Below are 13,736 nucleotides of genomic sequence, written 5' to 3'. Positions count from 1 at the left end.
ATGGCTTGTTGGTCTGCTGAGAATGCCACCAAAGCCTACCTTAGCACCTTGAAGATGGTGAGTTGTTGAGACACCCTTCTCCTTCACACCTCTTAACTTTAGAAAATTTTCTTTTCATCATTTTCTGACCCGGATTCTTACTATCAATGCAGGGACATAGAGCTAAAGAGCCAGATGTAGCCGAGTTTATTTCAGCCCTAGCTGCAGGCAACAATGCCCAACTTATGGTTGTTGCCTGCGCCAGTGTTACCAGCTCCACCGCCCTAGCCCTAGCGGCCGCGGCTCATCAAACCGGTGGCCGTGTCGTTTGCATCCTCCGGGGGCTCGAAGAGCTACACTCATCCAAAATGCTGTTAGGCCTTGATGCATGTCACATTGAGTTTGTTGTTGGGGAAGCTCAGACTCTCCTATTAAATGACTACATGGAAGCCGATTTCGTCCTCATCGATTGCAATCTTGAGAACCATGAAGGGATCCTGAGAGCGGTCCAAGCCGGTGGGAAGCCTAATGGGGCTGTTGTTATTGGATATAATGCATTTGGAAAGGGGACATGGAGGGTGAACGGATCAAAAACTCAGCTGTTGCCGATTGGAGAAGGGTTGCTGGTAACCAGAATAGGTGCCAAGGCAAAGGTTAATGGTAGCTGTGGTGGGGTTGGGAAGAGGAGTCATTGGGTTGTCAAAGTAGATAAATGCACAGGTGAAGAACATGTGTTCAGGGTCAGATTTCCACAAGGGAAACGAATAGAAGCTTAGGTTTCCAATTAGGTTGCTAGGAGAAGACAGAATCTTCTTTTCTTTTTTCCAATGCTTTCCCAGCAACCAAACAAGGTATGAGGTTTTAGCCTCATGCTGATTTTTTAATCTCAAATGTACATGGCTTGTAGCTAGTTATATATAAATGTATTAGACCTTTTTTGAAGGATCAATTCAATGTCAAATGTTTGGTATCTGAGAAATATTTTCAATTAATGAAAGATTTTGGATGCATATGGGAGAGGTCAATTAGGGTGTGATTGGAAGACACTTCAAATTAGCATACATATTACAACTTAATTTTCCTTTTGGTATGCTTTTCTCTTTTCATGGACATTGGTTTCCATGGCATGGCATATCCTTCATCTACCCACCTGTCTTTGGACCAAACACAAAGTGCTTCCCCAGCCAAACAAGCCCTTAATTGGACAATGCAATGCCAGTCGCTTAGCCCAAAGTTTTATCCAAAGTTATGGGACATAGCTTGAAGACATAAGACCTAGTCTCTTTTACCTGGTCTATCTTAGAAAGTTTGAAGGAAAGCTCCATAGGACAAAAATAAAAATAAAAGGAAAATGGAAAAAAAAATGAAAAATGGGTTTAATATTAATGAATTTGGTTCACATAATTTTTCAAATTTAGAAAGCGTTTTTAATCTAAGAAGTATTTTTGAAAAAAAAAATTAAATATTTTACAGAATTTAGGAAATACTTTTAAAAGTATGAAAGATCACTTATAATATTTTCTAAAGAAACACTTAATAGATGATTCTCTTAACATTGTAAAAATATTGTCAACCACATTATAAATCAAATTTAATTTTAGTACGTATAATAATTCTAGTACGAGATGACCAAATTTAATTTTGATACATATAATAACTCTAATACGAGATGATTGGTTCTCAATTTGAAATTAAGTATTAGTTTTCATACTCATATATTCCTAAACCATGTGGATATATATATGTGAGAGCTTATTCTATTTATACTTTATATCATCTTTTCATGTGAAGCTATGATAGTTTATTTTCTAAAATAAATTCAATGTGTGCATCTATGATCCATCAGCCCAAATTGTAAAGGGAACTTCTCTCCCCGAAGTTTGGTTAGGTGAGATTCAAGTCTCGGAATATTTTTAAAACAATTCTCAAAAAATAATTTTGAATTATTTTTAAAAATAAAATTCTATTTGTGAACTTGATTTGGTCTCTAAAAAGAGTTTTGACCAAAAGTAATTTTTTAAAAAAAGAAAAAAGAAAAAAGAAAAATAAATCCGGAAACTAGACCTAAGACTAAAATAATTTTCATTTTAGCACATTTCTGCCATATAAACATTCACATCATATAAACGTAGTTGGTCACTACTATTTTGAATATTTTTTTTAAATGGTTAAAACTGTAGTGATCAACTACGATCTCAAACTTAAATTTAAATTCTTAGTTGGTAACTATGGTTTCAAAATTTATTTTAAAATCGTGGTCACTTTTGTTCCATCTCATCTTCAATGTATACAAGTGACCTCCTTATTAATTGATATAATAATTTATAATGCTTATTTTTTAATAAAATTAAACAAAAATATTTTTATATCAAATTAAAATATCAATTATTTAATTTCATATATTATTTTTTTAAAATAATCATATAAGTTTATTAACCACTTACATATCAATAAATAAAAATAAAAATAATATAATAAATTTATGATATATATATATATATATATGATTTTTAAGTCAAAACTTTAGTTGGTGACTATAGTTTTTATCATTTAAAAAAAAAATATCAAAACTATAGTAACCAATTATGATTTTGTGATATAAAGGCTTACACGGCAATAATTCACTGGAATGCGAATTATATTGGTAGGTGATCTAGTTTCCAATTTTTTTTTTTCAAAAAAAAAAAAAAAAAGACTACTCTTGGTCAAAACTCTAACATTACACGGTTGTTTGAAAATGTAAAAGTTTTCAAGGTAGTCTCTATATTTTTTATAGTATTCCAAATAAAAAAATTGAAAGCATTAAAAATTTATTTCCAAAAACACTTATTTTTAATATGAATTATTAAAAACTTGATTTTTGTTAAAGAATATTTATTAAATTTGTTTTCTAAATCAAAAAACTATTTTCTATTTAAAAAAATAAAAATTTATTTTTAAGAATAAAAAATTGATTTTAAGAACGGTTTTCAAATAAGACCTCATCCTTTTATGTGAAAAAAAAAAAGATATTTGTTAAAAATAATAATATAATAAGATACCAATATTACAAACAAAACATTAACTTGGGCCCTCTCCCAAGGTTAGGAAATTGGTGAACATTGTTCAATCATTTTGTCTATCAAAATAACAACAAAGTAGTGTTGGTATTATGTGATTTGATATGGAAGCATGGTGCTATTACATAGGATCCATTCATTGAGACACCAATACTTTGGAAGGGAAAAGGTCTAAAAAGAAATGGGACGAGACATTATTTTGGTGATCCACCATGAAAATCATAATTGGGATTTTCAATCATTTTGTTTGTTATCATTTTATCTACTAGTTTGCCCTATTTTAGAACTTTCTCTTATATATATTGCTATACAGCTTTTTATGTGTCATGCTCCCATTGACTTAGAGGGTGTTTGTTTTTTTGGTTTTTTATTTAAAGCAATCTATTTTCAGAATTTAGGTTGTTTGTTTTTATACTTTTTCATGACTTATAGTTTATAAACTTTTACTAAATACAAAAAGCCAAAATATTTAACTTTTTCCAAATAGATAAAATAACATTTTTTTTTAATATTTAATCTAAATAAAATACTACAAAAACAAACAACTTAATATTTAACACTATTAAGCATTAAGCTTTTATTTACAATTAAGTAAAAAAAACAAACACCACCTTAATGTATAACTGAAAAATATTCTCTAGGATTTGGGATGAGGCCACAGCCATTTTCCAACTCCCATTCTAGAACATTCTCTTATATATATATTGTTATATAGCTTTTTACATATCGTGTTTCTATTGGTTTAATGTATAACTAAAAAATATTCTCCAAGATTTGGAATGAGGCCATGTTCACATTAACACAACCATTTTCGAGCTCTTTTCTGATGTCGATTGTTGTATTCATTGTGGTTACTTGAATACCCACCTCACATTCCTCTAATATTTGCCTAAGAATCATCTTGTTTCATAAACTCCATGGTATTATGCACTCATGATTCTAATTTTGTTTATTTCCAAGGGTTTTGAACAATGATTCTAAGCCAATTTTAGAATAACACCATAAAAAAAATGTGGGTAATGGAAATTTAATTTGAAACATGATCAATTTTCTCTCCTTGGTCAAATTTCCCCACTTTCTGAATAGAGAATGAGAAGTTTCAAATCATATGGATAGTTTCATCCTATTTGCTTTTTCTTCCCTTATTTTCCATCATGACAAACAGGAAACTTTTGATATGATGCTCTCCCATAATGCATGAGATCCAAACAAAACCCAATACTTATATTTTGGAAAAGGCCAAGTCTTTCCCACTTCCCTTGCCAACCATTTTACCAATTACCACCTCAAGGGAAGTAGGAAGAAAGGCAATCCTACATTTGAACCAGCAAAAGCCTTGTCATGACCTATTCCCTCTCCTTGACTTTAGGCCTAATGAAAATGTTGAACTATTGCTCTCGTTCAACTTGCCCAATGATAATGTCAAAGAAGTCTACTACACATATAATGTCAAAAACTTAATAGCGTAAATTATATACTAAGTTCAGCCAATGTCTGGCTCTGAAACATTTGAAATTAAGCAGAGTTAACAGGGGATAATGGACTTTTTTTTTACAAGGAAACATCCCATTCGTACAAGTGATTACTGCCGAAATCCCCAAGAAATCCATCCCATGGACCGGAAGAAACTGAAATTCAATCAAATGCAGCAAAAAGCCTTAGTCCTCAGCAAGAGGACACAAAACATACCGGTAAACCTTACCAGTTACAACACCAGTAGGTGGTTAGTGATAATAATAGTCTCATTCCAAGCTTTACCATTGCCCATATGAAAATTTCTCAGGCAATTATAGAAGAAATCATGGAAATCAGAAACAGTTATTGCAGTTACCGAGTTCGTGGATAACTGTTTCCATTGATGGCCGCTCGATGGGAGACTCATGGGTGCACATCAAAGCAATTCTTGCAAGCTTAGCTGCTTCATATTCAGAAAACCTGCCATGGAGATTGGCATCGATGAAATCCTGGAATCTGCATGTCTCAGCACCTAGATGTATTGAGCTGGTGAATTTTCGCTTCCCAGAGAGGATTTGGAAGACTAGCACCCCAAATGCATACAAATCACTTTTTTCTGTGAAGCGGCCAGTAGTGGTGTACTCAGGGGCTAGGTATCCCATGGCAGCACTGGCCTTGAGTGCTGAGAAGACAATGTCATCGGTAAGAAGCTTGTGCAAGCCAGAATCCGAGAGCAGAGGGTTGAGTCGCTGGTCAATGAGCACCTTCTCAGCTGAAATGTTTTGGTGAACCAGGGCAGGCTTGTTCAATTTGTACCCATGCAAGTATTCTATGCCTGTATGGGAAGAGGAACATAGCTCAGTTCAGACAATTTAACACAAACCCGACAAATGGACATCTTTATCAGGTTTCAGAAGCAAGTTTCCATGAGGAAAGGACAAGTCTAATCTATAAACAAAATACAATAAACAAGTATTTTGGATTTTAGTACAAACTACAAAAATATAGCTCGAGTCCCTCAAAAAACCCAGTAAATTATTACAAGGATCATTTGAAGATGACAAAAATATAGAATTCCAATTTGAAATTGAATCTGCATTGTTAAGATCGATCATTTTGAGAAAGGAACATTAAATTCAATTGAAAGGAAAATGAAATGAATTAATTTCCACATAATTTCAAATTCTCACAAAACCAAGTGAAAAAAAATAGAGATTTGGACTAAAGATCAGCAGAAAATGAAACTGACCTTTGGCAATGCCACTGATCATGGAAACTCTAGTGGACCATTCGAGCACTTTGCTATCACCGTCCTTCAAGTCGAGATAGGACAGCAAATTTCCATTTGGGATGAAGTCGTAAATGAGAAAACACTCACCCCGACCTTTTGAACAGCAAAGTCCTCTCAACCTAACCAAGTTTTCATGTCTCAATGATGTCAAAATATTTAATCCCTTCAAGAACTCAGCATCCTCTGACTTGCAGCTAGTTTTATTGATGCTCTTGATGGCAACAAGAGACCCATCTCTCAGAATTCCTTTATAGATTGCCGAGAAGTTGCTCTTGCCCAACAAATTAACCTCTGAGAAGTGCTGGGTAGCCGACTCCACCTCTTCCAAATTGAATCTAAAGCTCTGAAAAACCTCCTGAGGAAAACCACCATAATTTCGGCCATCAGCCAAAGGGTCCCATCCATTGGAGTATTCAAGGCTGACAAGCGGGGAGCCATTCTTCCTGTAAACCTCCTTCCCCTGGTCCGTACTAAGACGGCTATCAGAAATATCAAATGAGCTACCTAGCTTCTGTTTCCTGCGACGGTATTGGGCAAAGGAAAGTATTCCAATAGCAGACAGTGCAATGGTTACCACTACCATTCCAACAACCACTGGAGCATGTGAAGATTTAGAAGGATTTGAGCAGTGAGCTTTGTCACAGTGCAACTGCACATTTGCAGTCTCGGGAATGTCTCCTGTTGACTGAGTATTTGAGCCGGCTCCATAGGGTTCAGGTCTGCTCTGATTAGTAAGATCCAAAGAATTGCAAACTTTCAGATATGAAAACCCATCTCCACACAACCGCGCATTGTTTTTATATTGAAACCCTCCATTTAATCTCTTCAGAGCTTCATCCAAAGTAAGAACAAGATAAAGTTAAATTCAATCTTTTCCAACAAATCGAAATGATAATAACTAGATAAAAACATCTTTACCAGGAGGTATTTTGCCAGAGAGAGTATTGTTTCGAATGTCTAGAACTTCTAGCGAAACAACATCAGCTAGTCTTCTGGGAATTGAACCAAAGAGGCGGTTAAAGCTCAAATCTAGCCTCACTAGCATTCCCAAATCTCCTAAACTTGCAGGGATTGCACCAGTAAGCTGATTAGATTGAAGAGCAAGAACACTAAGCTTCTTCAAAGACCCCAGCTGTGTGGGTATGCTTCCTGTTAACTGGTTATAACATAGCTGCAGAACTACAAGACAAAGGCAAAAGCATACTGATGATGTTTAGATCAAAAACCATAAACAAAAGCAAGTTTGAAGCTTTCTATTGAAACCTAAATGGACTGAGTTGCAGAAACACAGAGATTAGTTAACAAAATTCAAGCTTTCTCATGCACTCTGTTCCACACCTAACTTGGAGACTACCCACAATGCAGTTTGAAATCAGAAGTCCTAAAAACAGGATATGAGGTAACTTTAAGGGATCTCTTTAGCTTCAAATGAACAAAGTTCATAGCTTTTAGTGATAATGTCTCGCAGAAGCATAAATTGTGAAAAAGGTTGGAGCATTTTCATGCATTTGGATTTACATACATAGCTTGGAGTCTACTCATACTGGCTGAGCAACAGAAGATCTAAGCATGCTACAAAACAAAAACCCAGAAGCCTTCAAGCAAGACTGAACGTTTTTCCCCATTATGAGGAGCTAAGAAAGCTTGGACACTACCCATTTGCCCCAATATGAAGATGCAAAACTGTAGTTGAAGATTCTCAGCTACCATTTTAGCATCTGTTTGGTTGCCAGGAAAACTGAAGAGAAGAAAATAAAACCAAATGTAGTTCTATGATGTATGGTATTTTTGGGTTCTATAAGAAATCAAAAGCCTACTCCAGCTAGGCCAGATAGTTGTATCAGGCTGAGATGAATATAGGTTTCCGTTTCCTCAACCCCCAAACATGGAAAAATATGGCATCCAAAATGTCGTTCTCCTTCTTTTCCTAGCTTTTCTAGGCAACCAAACAGAGCTTGGTGACTACCCATTTTCCAAAAATAACGAAAACCCATCACCCATATCAGAATAAGAAACACTAAAAACAAGTTCAAACAAGAAAAAAGGACCAACAACACACCTTGTAAAGTAGCCATTTTCCCAAGCTCAGCAGGAATGGTCCCAGAGAGATTATTGACATTCAAATACAGATCAGAAAGCTGGGTCAGATTGGCAATCTCAACAGGTATCTCTCCATACAATGAGTTATAATGCAAGTACAGACCCGTCAAGTGCTTGAGCCCGGCAATGGCAGGCGAGAGCTTGCCAGTGAGACCCTTACCTTGCAGTGAAATGTTGGCCACTTGGCCCCTTTCATTACAGGCCACGCCTTCAAAAGACCCATCACATGGGTCACCATTGATGGTCCAGGAAGAGAGGAAGAGATTGTGGGGGTCCAATGTGGACTTTATCACCATGAGAGATCTGAGCTCTGAAGTTCCATGGACGAGTAAAGGAACCTGGAGAGTGAAGAAGATGAAAAGAGTGGAAACAAATGCTGAAATGGCCATGTCTCTCTATCTCTCTAGCTCTCTCTCTCTCTCTCTCTCTCTCTCTCTCTCTCAGTCGCTCAGAAAGCCATGTTTGTTGTTCATGGTGTCTCTCTTTCTCCAAACTCTCTCTCAGAAGCCCATGCTTGTTTTTGGTTGAAAATAGCGGAGTGAGTACTTCAGAAACCCACGTTCCTGTATTGCTTTTAGTTTTATTATTTCAAAATGCCCCCACATCTCCTCTCTCTCTTCCCTCCTCTCTCGGAAACTGCTGCCACATTGGTATGGTTGAAAATCTAAAAAAGGATAAGAAAAAAATATATATTTAAATTTGAATATTTTGTATGGTAAGTTAAATAAGAGAATGTCAGGTGTGATCTTTATCTCTCAGTCTCTCTCCAGTGTTGTATGTTGGACAAAGAGAAGGGAAAATGGGGGAGACTGGGAAGGAAGAGACAAGAATCTGCAGAGAAGTCACCATCCTTCTTCAAATGGAAGCCATGGCTCTGAAAAAAAAAACAAAAGGAAAAAGATCATAAATCTCTGATTTTGATATCCTGACCGTTCGATTTATTGACTTTCTTTGAATAATTATGAGCTCCCATGGGTGCTCACCAACATGTTAGCAGCTCAAGATCGTCTGAAGGACTATATGATTCGTCATCCACATTCCTTGATTTTCTGATAAAGGAGCTTTCTGTGATGTGGGGTAACTCTACTGTATACCCACTCATACCAGACAACAAGTGCCATGGTCTATGATCACCGGGTCCCACTTATGATGATCGACAGATCTAAGGGTCGGAAAATCATTTGGCGTGAAAAAGTGGTGGGCCCAAAGATTGGATTTGTTCTGCACCCTGGTCCCACACTCTGATGAGTTGATTTGTTTGAACGGTTAAACCCACGTCTACCGTGTGGCACGTAGTACCGAGTACCGAGTACCGGCGATTCCCTCGCATCGCAGAGGAATTCGAATTTCAAAAGGGCGTGATCGGATGCATGAAGGTCCATTACAGGCCCATGCAGCTCAAAGGACGATTGGCTGTAATTTGATTTTGAGCCACATTAAATTTGTCATTTACGACAAGGTCCCATGCGTCAGAGCCCTCTGGATCAGAAAATAAAAATAAAAATAAAAAATAAATTTTAAAAAATAAAAATGGGTAATTTTGGAAAACAGTTGTGAATCTGCTTTTACATCTTTTTGGGGGGGTGTGTCAGAGCCTGACACTACTCCCTTAGCTTTACAGTTCTGCCACCTTCTCTACCCTCCACCCAAGTATTCCAGAGCATCCTTTTAGGTTTTTTTTTTAAAAAAAAAAAGAAAATTCTTTAATTTTTTAATTGAGAAAGAAGAAAGTCGAATAATAATAAATGAATTTTTAAGTATGGGAGAATAAGGGATCAAATATGCATAAATAAATGAAAGACCCGAAACTTGTTAAGTAAAAAGGAGACTTAAAAAGTCAAAACAAGAGAGACATAGTCGGCTAATAATCAAGAGGAGGTTTGAAGTAAATGCAATCAAATTCAAAACAGAATTTGATTTGGAGGTCAAACTTGACAATATCACATGGAATTTTGGATCACTTCCCATGATCTTCTCAATGCAAATCATATGTAATTTTGAAGATCAATAAGTTAATAAACAATTCATGAATTAGAGTTGAAGTAAGAAAAATACGTGTATTTGAAGTGAATTGTATAAATAGGAAAGTTGAGTTTGAAATTGTTTAGTGAATTTCCCACTTATGAGTTTAAAATATACTTTGAGCTCATTTTAATTTTGAACTTAATGTCTAACCTTTTGTTTGACTTCGGAGTCACTTTGCAAGCTACCATTCAATTCAAAATGCATCCAAGATATTTAGAACTCATAATTTTACATATTTTTTGTATTTAGAATCTAATTTTTGAAATAAGCAACCAAATAGAAGATACCTTGTGTCTTTTTTAGGCTTAGTCTATAGTCTATATATATTTGTTTTGTTTTAAAGTTTTTTAAAAAAAAAAAAGAAAAGAAAAGAAAAAAATAGTAGTTTTGTAAAGAGATAGATTGAACTCTTCATCTTGAATTCTTCAACAAAGCTTTAGTTTTTTTTTTCTTTATTCTTTCTATTTTATTTTTGTGACAACCAAATATTGATTATAAGGAGATATCTTTTACCATGTTTGGCTAACTTAAGATATGAAGATGTTAACATGAAGGTGAAAAATCTAAATGACAAGCTAGAATAATATGGTTAATTTTGAATGATTTTCTTTATGTTTTCATATTTGAATCTAAAAGAATAAATTCTCTGCATTAGTTCGCCTTAAATAAGGTACAAAAGATTTTCACCAATGTACTAATGATTCTTAGCAAGACCTTGATTGCTAATTAACTTAATTTAATATTTTATTAACAAATGTAAATGTTGAATCTACAAAATGGATTTGAGTTTTTGATTGGATAGAATTGAAAATCAAAATAACCATCATATTTAAACGGTTTAAGATATTTGTTTTCCAAACTTAAAAGCAAAGTTCTACATGCAAATTGGTTTTAAGACTTAAATCTGATGTCAGGTAAACTTTGATCCTAAACCCTAATTTAAATATTGCTTTCTCTCTCGATAGATCATAGATTAGATTGTGAATTATCCTCATTTGTTTTAATTGGGTTTTTTTCATTCTAAGTAAATAATTAATCCTTTTAACCTAAAAACAACCAAACACATTAGTGTTAATACTAGAGGAGGACAACTTGAATAATATAAGTTATAATAATCCTATCTCTTGTATTTATTGATCAAATTTATCATCTATTTAAGCTTTAGTATTTCAATTACATTAGAGATTTGTGATCAAGATGTTAGACCCTATAAAGATAAATGGTCAACTTTGATTAACAAGAACATGTAGGAAACCTAACCTAGGCTAAGCTAAATCCCCTTAAAGATGCCATACAAAATATTATTATAAGAACTTAAAGGTATGGAGGATTCCAACCCCTAAGAGCAATAAAAAGAAATTTACATAAATACTACAACTACTATAAGAATTAGGGTGATTGGACAATCGAGTGCTGAAGTTTGAAGTAGCACATAGAGGAATCCATCAAGAAGGGAAACCTAGCGAGTTCCTAAGCCAAAAAGAGGAAATAAAATACAAAGAGAAATTGCCACCTTTGTCTAGGCCCCCTCAAAAGTCAATGCGACAATATAGGAAGGCCCACATGTGATGCATGCTGCAGTTGATCCCCTTCCCTCTCGTTAGGCTTGACGGTATCCCAGTTGATCCACATGGGGAGATCGTGCTACTCATGTTAGTTGGCCCCATGGCTAAGTAAACACTCTTCCCTGTCACAAACAAACCATCACTCTTAACATTTAGTATAGGTAGCTTTTGGATTCATGAAATGAAAGCCACACAATCATCTCACCATCGAAATATAAAGCTCCCTACACTATAGGGCCTCTATGTTATTTAGGGAATCAAACTTTCATGCACATATGTGACAGTATGGTTGTGAGTTAGCAAAGAAGAAGATAGTATGACAAAAAGGAGTTGAGCTATATTTGGGCTGATTAGGTGACCTATTGATGGGAAATAAAATTACCAACCTTGGGAGTTTCTAGGAATGGAAGAGCTAGAGCTCATCACCATGGAGAGAGGGATAGGGATGACAATGGGGCAGATTTTTTGGGCACCCGCCCCTAATGGAACGGAGTTTAAATTTAATAAACGGGTTTGGGACGGATATGAGATTTTTTTTTTAAACCCGGGACGGGTTGAGTATTGTCCTATCCTGCCCCGCCCCAATTATATATAAAATTTAATTTAATTTAAAATTTTATTTTACTATTTTTAATATATATATAATAATAAAAATAATAATAAAATAAGTTATAAAAAATATAATAATTTTATTATTTATAAAATATATTTATTTTAATGTAATTAAAAATTTTAAAAGTAAATTTTTTTTTTTTTTTTAAAAAAAAGTTAAATGGGCGGGACGGGTATGGGAATTCCCATTTAATTTTTTAAATAAGACGAGGATAAAAATTGTTTTTAATAAATGGGATAGGGTTGGGATCGGGGCAACCCGAACCCACCCCATTGGCATTCTTAGAGAGGGAAGGTGGTGATGATAGAGAACCACTTGAGTTATATATATATATATATATATATATATTTAAATATCCAATAAATATAAAAATGGAATTTTTTTTAATTAGTTCCTATTTTAAAAAAAAATAAAAATTATTGTTTGTCATAGGGCTTTTTTTTATATTAATAATCAACATAAAAAACTAAAATTTTTATTTTTATTTTTGATAAAATTCAAAATTGATATAAACTTAATTTATCTTCTTTTAATACTTGTATAATTTATAATTTATTACAAAAAATATTATTAATTGGTGTCTCAAATTTCAATTTTTTATTTTTTTAAAATTGAATTTTAATTATTAGAGATTTGCCATGGCCAATTACTCTTTCACTTTTTCTTTAATTGTATTTTTCTTTTTCTTTTTCTTTTTTTCTATCCATTTTCTTGCTCTTTGTGTTTTCTAATTATCACTTTAAGTTCTATTAGGAAGGCTAGATTTTGTTTCTAACATTCTATCTTTCCTTTGAATTTTGGTTGTGCAAAAAGTTGAGCCATGAAATTCACTTTTCTTTAGCAGAGTACAAATTGTTTATAATGGATATTGAGACCAGGTGCCCGAGACCTTGCCATATTGTCAGGGAGACCCTCCATATGCTTGGCCTGGTTCTTGATGTTGCGAGGTCCTCTTTAGATTTAGGGTGCCGGGTGAATAGAGTATTGGATTGTCTAGTACCTGAGAGGTGCCGAACTAGCCAGTGCTAGTGTCTGAAAACCTCATCTAGTGCATTATGGTTCGGGTATGTATTTAATGTTAATATTAAGGCTTTGACTAGCTCATTGAGAGTTTCAGAGCTCGATTTGATGATCCCATTTGAATCACCTGCAAGCTTAGTTAGCTTCTCTTGCTGTTGGCTTTTATATTTCTCCATGTTCCTCCCATGCTATTGCTAGTTCCGTTCCTCTTCTAGTCAATTTAATTAGAATATTCCTTCCTTGTGTCTATGTAGGCTTGGAATGTATATTCAAGACTAGAGGTGTAAGGTTGTTTTAGATTAAGGTAGTTCTTGTTCAAGCAAATTCTAATTTCAAATTTAAGAGTTAGGTATGAGAGAGGGATTTTTGTTTCCTTTAAGAGTTAGTACTGACAATTTTTGTGTGATTCAAATTGAGGGATGATTTTTGGTTGAGTGGGACCCTTTTCTTTTCTTTCATTTTTTCTTGGAGGGAACTCAAGAGGTCCTATTACATTACCAAAATGTTTTTTTTTTTTTTGTTATGAATTAAAAAGGCACTATCATCAACTAATGCTACATGCATAATTTGGCTCTCATGACTTTGTATTTAAGTTTATTTTAGTTGTGACTTTGAATTTAAGTTTTATT

At 34.3% G+C, this 13,736-nt stretch overlaps 2 protein-coding genes across 2 annotated transcripts; one reads left to right on the top strand and one right to left on the bottom strand.

Annotated features, from left to right (window-relative positions):
* Positions 1-755, top strand: LOC100265251 (uncharacterized). The gene is made up of 2 exons (XM_002266282.4): positions 1-57; positions 153-755. The coding sequence occupies exons 1-2, from the start codon at positions 1-3 to the stop codon at positions 753-755; spliced, it is 660 nt and encodes a 219-aa protein (XP_002266318.1).
* A 3,727-nt stretch (positions 756-4,482) lies between these two features.
* LOC100246431 (LRR receptor-like serine/threonine-protein kinase GSO2) lies at positions 4,483-8,690 on the bottom strand. Its single transcript, XM_002267596.4, has 4 exons — positions 7,844-8,690; positions 6,703-6,963; positions 5,743-6,615; positions 4,483-5,328 (listed from the first exon to the last, which is right to left on the bottom strand). Exons 1-4 carry the CDS (start codon positions 8,271-8,273, stop codon positions 4,847-4,849), a joined length of 2,046 nt encoding a protein of 681 aa, XP_002267632.1. The 5' UTR covers positions 8,274-8,690; the 3' UTR covers positions 4,483-4,846.
* Positions 8,691-13,736: the final 5,046 nt, after the last annotated feature.

The sequence above is a fragment of the Vitis vinifera genome, chromosome 16, assembly GCF_030704535.1.
Source record: "Vitis vinifera cultivar Pinot Noir 40024 chromosome 16, ASM3070453v1".
NCBI classification, from domain to species: domain Eukaryota; kingdom Viridiplantae; phylum Streptophyta; class Magnoliopsida; order Vitales; family Vitaceae; genus Vitis; species Vitis vinifera.
The sequence above is the reverse complement of the archived record's forward strand: the minus strand, read 5'-3'. Positions and strand labels throughout refer to the sequence as shown.